The sequence below is a fragment of the Cricetulus griseus genome, chromosome 8, assembly GCF_003668045.3.
Source record: "Cricetulus griseus strain 17A/GY chromosome 8, alternate assembly CriGri-PICRH-1.0, whole genome shotgun sequence".
NCBI classification, from domain to species: domain Eukaryota; kingdom Metazoa; phylum Chordata; class Mammalia; order Rodentia; family Cricetidae; genus Cricetulus; species Cricetulus griseus.
Window position 1 is genome coordinate 755,874 of NC_048601.1, and position 7,803 is coordinate 763,676.

Consider the following 7,803-nt stretch of genomic DNA (forward strand, 5'->3'; position numbering starts at 1 on the left):
GGATGTGTGGCCAATACTCCCTTTGATGTAAACTTACTTCCAAAGTGTGCTACCATTAACATAGAATTTGGCTGGGTTGGGCACCATCCAACTCCTACTCTCCCTAGTGTGTGTACATTGTGTATTGTTCATGCCTGACCTGTGGGTCACAGCTTGTGCCACAAGCCAGGCTCAGCTACCTGTCCTGGTTAAGCAAAGTAAAATTGCCAAATTAATAGTGAAAGCAGGGGCTAGAGAGATGGCTCAGCAGTTAAGAGCACTCCCTGCTATTCCAGAGGACCCTGGTTCAGTTCCCAGCACCCACATCAAGCAGCAAATAACCACCTTTAACTCTGACTCCAGGGGGTGTGGCCACCACTTCTGACCTCCATAGGCATTGTACACACATGGCACAAACATATATATATATTTTTTCCTAGTCCAACATAGGGCTCCGACTTGAGGAAAAGGATTGTGAAAAGTTTCTATACCCTGATAAGCAAGCCTCTCTGCCGATGTAGCAGTCTGTAAGACCCCCGGAGGCTCAGGCCCCCAGGATCTTGGCCAGAACCGAGGCCACCCCAATCACCAGGTGAAGGCAAAAACCTGATGCAAACAGCACGAGGCTTTATTGCAGTTGTTTAACGAGCTAACCCCATGTTAACTTGGGCCTTTCATCCATCCACCATGGCAGATGGCTAGGAAAGATGCTGAGAAGCCACGCCATAGAGATCTTAAAGGGGAGTGTCTAGGGGTATGCACAGGCTCAGGATTGGTGTGCCTCCAGGCTTGGAGGACTTGCCCTGTGTTGATTGGTCAAGTGGTTTTTATGTCCCATAGGCCCTCCCAGGGTGATTGCTATGCTCTGTGCATCATTGCTGTGCACTTGTCTGTAAAGCATAGCATCACCAGCTAACTTCTGAGCCAGGCATCTGACCTCATAGTGACCAAGGTCAGGCAAGCACGTATTAGACTGTTATGGCTGCCGAAATGGGGGGAGCTGGTCCCTTCAGTCCAAATCAGACCAAATCAAATCAAATTAGAAAAAGCCCATGTTTAATGGATACATCGCTCAAAGCTCCTGTATGGCCTCCCAGCCCCCTAGAGAGGAGACAGGAAAGACAGCCCCGGAAAACCACAGGTCTATTTTCTGGGGGATGGTTTAAATACCCTGTGGGAGTGGTCTTGAGCATCTCAGGGGGGCTTTCTGAGATGCAACAGGGTTTGGAGGGAGATAGTGGAATGGGGCTTGGGTGGAGCTTCTGTCCCACCAAAGTAAATCCACCCATTATTTTCTAAGCTCCATATCTCTCCTACAAGGTCACCTGACAAGTTCTTCCTCAGTCTGCACCAAAGACTTAAGCCTTCTCCCAGGAGACGATTCCTTGGGGGAACTTTTATTTTACTTTGAGACAGGGTTTCACTATGTAGCTCTGACTAGCCTAGAACTCGTTATATAGACAAAGCTGACCTCAAACTTAAGAGATCTGCCGGCATCTGCTTTCCAAGTGCTTGGACGAAACAGGTGTGTGCCACCACAGATGCTCCTAGGAGAACCCCTTTTTTTTGGGGGGGGGGGTTCCAGGCAGTGTTTCTCTGTGGCTTTGGAAGCTGTCCTGGAACTAGCTCTTGTAGACCAGGCTGGTCTCGATAGTGCTGGGATTAAAGGAGTTGGCCACCCCATACCCCATTCCCACTCCCACCCCCATCCCCAGCTTAATGTATTGTAGTATTATTGTTTCAATAGGCTGATAATTAAGGGGAAAGACACAAGGGAGGTCCCTTTACAATGTACCCCTTAGAGCTCAGACACTGTTTCTGTTTGGGTCTGTAGGGATCACCTGCTCCCACAGTGGATTCCATTGCTAGCAGAATGTCCTGCCATCACCCGAATGTATGAAGAGAGCGCACTCCTCCGAGACCACATGACTGTCAACTCCCTTATCCGAATTCTGCAGACCATTCAGGATTTCACCATAGTCTTGGAAGGGTCTCTCATCAAAGGAGTAGATGTGTAAACCAGCTGACAGAAACTCTTCATCCTGCCCCTGGCTCCCGAACCTCCCCCAACTGTGGGACCTCATTTGCACTGGTCTGACAATAGTGAGCACTGCCTGGGCAGTGCACCCATGGGAAGCCCAGTATGAACAGTCGCCACTCTGCACACAAGGCAAAGTGCTGTATTGTAGTTCATTTGAACCTGAAATTTAGTATAAAACAGAGTATTTTCATGTGTTAGATGTGTGTAAATATGCTATCTTTAAGAAATTATATTACTCTAATAAGATACTTTTCTTAGATTGAATATTCCTGTGACTTAAAATTAGTAGCCTAAAAAAAAAAGTTGGGGGTGGGGAGAGTGGTGCTAGTCAGGAAGAAGCCAGTCAATGTGTAAATTGCGCGCCCAGTAGGGCTTCTTTTTCCCTCCTGGTATCTTGAAGGAACCCAGAATGCATTGTTCTGAAGCAGCCATCCTTCCTGGAGTTCCATCCTGTGTGTGGTGAATGTACACAGCTTTACATACTGTACAGCAGTATGTACCTTTAAGTTATAAACCATTTAATACGTTTGAATTATGAGTCACTTCTCCAGTTTGGTGGAAATTTTTTCAATTGGTACAAGTAAAAGATATAATTAAAGTATTTTAAAATTTTAAATACCAGGCCCCAACACCTCTAGTCACAGCGGGGGGGGGGGGGGGGGAGGGGCGGAGGCAGAGGCAGGTAGATCTTTCTGAATTGCAGGCCAGAACACACACACACATACACATACACATGTGTGTGTGTGTGGGGGGGGGGGGGCACAGCAAATGCTGGATCCCAAGAGCCGGGCTAATTGGAAAAAAAAAAGACAAGAAGCCCTGAGAAGTGTGTTCAAGTGTGGGATTACAGCTTCTTTAATTTGGAAAGATTAGCCTGAAGTAGCTTCATTCTTGGAATTTTTGTGACTGTTGTTTGAGAATACCTTGGAGATAATGAATTTCAGCATTAATCGTATAGTCATAATAACTGCAAAAGAAAACCAGTGTGACTCTGTGCTTTTCACTTGGCCACCTAAACTCTAACCAGAGTTAGACTACCAACCCTGCCTTTGTTAGGTTCCAGCCACCCCCTCTGCCAGGGCCCCATCCCCCCTCAGGAAATGGAAGGAATGTGGGAGAAGGAGGAGGTCTCTGTGTGATTGGAATGCTTTTGTGAAAGTATTTGTTGACCATGATAATGCAAATAACAGGGGCAGAGAGAAAGAATGAAGCCTTTCTGGGTGTTTCAGGGCAATGTGAGGCAATTGGCATGAAGAAGTTAAGAGCCACTGGGGCAGACTGAGAAGTGAAATTGAGACAACAATTTAGAAAGACCTGAAGTTAGAACTTTCTAGTTTGATAGTCTATTTTTTAAGCTAAATAAATATGTTAGCAGTTGCATAGGTCTTTATCTTCTGGTGAGTAAATTCGTAGAACTCTAATTAGGCACTGATACCCTGTTAGCAGAAAAATTGTCTCCTCAAAGCTCCAGGTTTATTCCCCATTGCAGCTGAAAAACAGAGCTATGGGCTCCGAGGAGCCTTGCGCAATATAAGGGTCCTGGGCTCTTGCCAACAGTGTTGTTTTCCTCATTTACTATAGGAAGAAACTGATAGACCAGGGGCCTCACTCCCTGAATCAGAGACTGACTGTTCAGCCAAGGAACAGCTCCTGGGAATGTGAATAGAAAGGGGCTCCAGATGACCTGGGTAAACCAGACATTTGTTTACCTAAAATAAAAGTGTGTCTAAAGTATTCGACTATTGTAGAGACACAAACCTGCTATGGGAAACATCCATAAGCTATCAATGGTCCATTCCAGGATGTTACTGTTCTCTTTTCCCATAGGGCCATCATCCTGACACTGAGCACTGGATAGATTTTAAGTAAGTATGCCACAATTGAGTCAACTAGTGCAGCTTCTTCATTTTATACATGGAACAGAGTCAAGGAGGTAATTAATAGTCTTGCCCCCCCCCCCACCTTGACAACACAGGATTTGGAGTTTATGCTTTTTACCACACCAGATGCATGAAACCAACCTTCAAGGCATTCTTACTTAATAGTATTTCTTCTGTTGAGTCTTCATTCACCTGTAGAGATGTGAAGCAATATTCCTGTAATACTTAGTAAGGACTGATACTTAAGTTAAATTGTTTTGCTATGTTGTTGCGTGTAAAACAAGATCTCTCTGTGTATGGCTCTGACCAGCCTTGGAACTCCATTTGTAGACATGCTGGCCTGAAACTCACAGAGATTTACCTGCCTCTGCCTCCTGAATGAGGGGAATATTCAAGTGAGTGCCCTGCCCAACAAACTGTTCTTAACTCTTTGTTGTTGTTTTGTTTTGTTTTTTCCAGACACAGTTTCTCTGTACAGCTTTGGGGCCTGCACTTACTCTGTAGACCAGGATGGTATCGAACTCATGGAGATCCTCCTGTCTCTGCCTCCTGAGTGCTGGGACTAAAGTTGTGTGCCACCACTGCCCAGCTTGTTCTTACCTTCTTAGACATTACATCTGTTGTAAAAACTGCATTACCGCTTGTGTTTAAAACTGTTACTTAAAACGTAATACCAAAAAAAAAAAAATTACCTATAAAAGTTGCCATGTGGTATCATTTGGATGAACTAGTGAAATGGCTGATTAAAACTATCATACATCCTCTCAAAGACTGGCCTTACCCCTTGGTGGTAATCTTTGCCATATGGAATAGATGTAATATGTAGAAATACTATAAAGACCTTAGGAGAATGCTCCCACTGAGTTTGGGGTTACCAATTACAAATGATAAAGAAGTAAGACTTACCATGTGGCTTATAACAACCTGAATCAGTATGAGACATATTTACATTACCACAAAAGCAGATTCCTCAGAACTAATGCACATAACCATAAGGATTCAGGCATTATTCTGGCCTTCCCCTGTCACCTGGCAGGATGCACTCAGGCAGTGCCCTGGTCAGCCCAGGGTCCCATGATTGCATAGATGCCTGTGCAGAGGACCCCCGCCCACTTATGCTCCTTTCCCGCTGTTCCCTGGGGGCAGAAAGGACTCTTCCTGTCTTCCTCTTCTCTTGTGTCCTCTCTGTGTGTCTCTGTGCTCCTTCACCTCTGTTCTCTTCCCTTCCCCTTCCTCCCCTTCCCTCCCCTCTCTAATACAACTTCACACATAAGTTCTGCCTGCCAGGCATGTTTGTCCCCCACCTGGGTCACCCTCGCCTGCCTTGGAATCCGCCAAGGTCCCCCAAACGCTTTATCATAATAACCATCCAAGGACCATACGACAGGCACCTTTCTTGCTGTGCATTTTTGTTTAAACTAGTATCATGCTTTGGAATCACCTCAAAGTAAATGAAAATCAAAACTGCTTCTTTTGTGTATATGATTGTCCAAATCACTTTAAAGCAAATATCTGGGACCATAATTAATATTCCACATAGTAACTTGGAAGTACTTTTTTTGGGGGGGAAGGGTTTGAGACAGGGTTTTTCTGTGGCTTTGGAGGCTGTCCTGGAACTAGCTTTTGAGGACAGGCTGGCCTTGAACTCACAGAGATCCATCTGCCTCTGCCTCCCGAGTGCTGGGATTAAAGGCATGTGCCACCACCACCCCGCTAGAGGTAACTTGTTTTAAAGTTAAATCTGCAAGGCTGAAGTGATGCCTAAGCAGTTAAAAGCACTGCCTACTCTTGCAGAGGACCCAGGTTCAGTTCCCAGCACCTACATGGTAACTTACAACCACTTGTTACTATAGTTGCAGGAGATCCATGCCTTCTTCTGATCTCTTTAGGCACCCAGTATGGTGAGCATATATACATAGAAGCAAAACACTCATAAAATAAAAAACATTCATAAAATAAAAAATTATTAAATTTGCCATGTCTGGGGATGTAGTTCAGTGGTGGAGTATTTATGTACTATGTACAAAACCTGGGGTTCTGTCCTCAACAGTCAAAAATAAAATTGCCAAAATCTCAACTCCTTCAAAAGCTTATTTGCCAAGTATTTTTCTTGAGTACTAAAATCTCTAGCCACAACCTTCATGTCACCTTTATGGTAGCTTTATAATAGTTTCCATGTTATGTGTGAAAAGTTTTCTATGCTACGGGAAGCAGGGTGTCCTCAGCGCCTTAGCATGGCTGAGACTGTCCCTGTGAGCGGGAAAAGCAGGGTTACCAAGAACAAGCGGAGCTGCCCAACCTGACCTTGTTTCCCACTGGGAAACCTAAAATTTGCAAAGGTGGAATTTCATCTAAAATTCATTTTAAATGTTTGTACTTACTGTACCTTTTCTAGCTCTGTGGGGTTTATTTTAACATGACTTTTTAAGAAATTATTTTAATGAACTTCTATAACACTATGAGTTAGTTACACTACACCAAGTCGCTTCTACTTTTCGGACAGTGAGTTCACATATATGTAAATGTAGTGAAAAATACATTAAGACTATGCATAGTACCTCATGTGTAGCAGGTGTTAATATCTCTAAAATATTTTAAAAGATGAGGCAGTACACAAGGAGGGTCCCCAGGAAAATATTTGACAGCATTGGGAATAGAGCTCTTCATTCATAATGTGAAATATGTTCTAAGAATAGTGGCTTTCCAAGAGATTTTTTTGTTGTTGTTTAGGAAATTGTATTTTCTCTGAGGTCTACAGAGGCTAGTCTACTCTTTTCATGGTGTTGAAAGGGCACTCTGAACTCTACTTACATATGTCAGCATTAACACACTTTTATTGATTGACATCAGAACTCTCTTCCTTTCTGATAAGAGTAAATACTACTTCCAGGCCTCTCTTTCTTGTCTGGTTAGTTGGTTTGTTTTGGTTTTGATTTTTGTTGGTTTTGGTTTTGGTTTTAGTTTTGGTTTTCGAGACAGGGTTTCTCTGTGTAACAGCCTTGGCCATCCTGCAACTCACTCCATAGACCAGGTTGGTGTCTGAACTCACAAAGATCCGCCTGCCTCTGCCTCCTAAGTGCTGGGATCAAAAATGTGCGCCAGCACACCTGGCAAGCATCTATGTTTTTAGAAATATTTGTTTCCTATATAACTATTTATTGCATTATCATTTAGCATAACAAAGAGAAAGATGTCCTTTTTTTCCATTAAAATACATATGCAAATCTTCTAGATCAAACCGAATTTTGAGATTCTTGAAGAGATTTGCTTTTACAGTATGATGAAAGGAAGCCAAGGAGGGGCTGGACTGGAGCTCAGTCAACTTGTGTGCTTAGCATACACAAGGCCCTGGGCGCTCAGCACCCCAACAAAAGAGAACAATAAATCCAAGGATGATCATACCTTCCCAAATGGGATGCCTCTTTTAAGGATAAGGTCAAAATTCAGAAAGACACACTGAGGTATTTATATTTATATCAGACTGAAAAATAAATTACCCAATTCCTGCTTTTAGAAAGGGTTCTGCTATATCCTTAGTTATTTAGGAAGGAGCCAGCTTGATCCAGTTACTTGTGGATTGGATCCAATGTGTATTTTAAACAAATTTTGATGTAGAAGGGAATAGTAAGGTCAAATGATGATGTAAAACAGAAAAAAAAATCTGCTGCACTTGAACCACATGTAAAGGTACCTTGTGTTTGTTTGTTTGCTTTTAATTAATATTTCTCCATTTAAATTATTGTTTCCCTTTGTATTATTAACAATGTGTGTCTGAACTGGAATTTTCTCCCCCTTCCCAATCTGAACATAATATGAAATCTGAAGAGTATTGTGATATTAAGCACTTTAACATATCGAACAAACTGACTTGGATTTTTCAGGTTTTGGAGTACGTTTAAATAT

General features: G+C 43.0%; 1 protein-coding gene across 2 annotated transcripts in view; it reads left to right on the plus strand.

The window, feature by feature from the left end:
* Nucleotides 1–2,661, plus strand: part of Dennd5b (DENN domain containing 5B) — a 124,160-nt gene extending 121,499 nt beyond the window's left edge. The window contains exon 22 of one of the 2 annotated variants that reach the window (XM_027430043.2): nt 1,814–2,661. In XM_027430043.2, coding sequence (XP_027285844.1) covers nt 1,814–1,997 — 184 coding nt within the window. In that variant the 3' untranslated portion in view covers nt 1,998–2,661. The remainder of the gene's footprint in view (nt 1–1,813) is intronic. The other variant, XM_027430044.2, reaches the window with a different exon arrangement.
* Nucleotides 2,662–7,803: the final 5,142 nt, after the last annotated feature.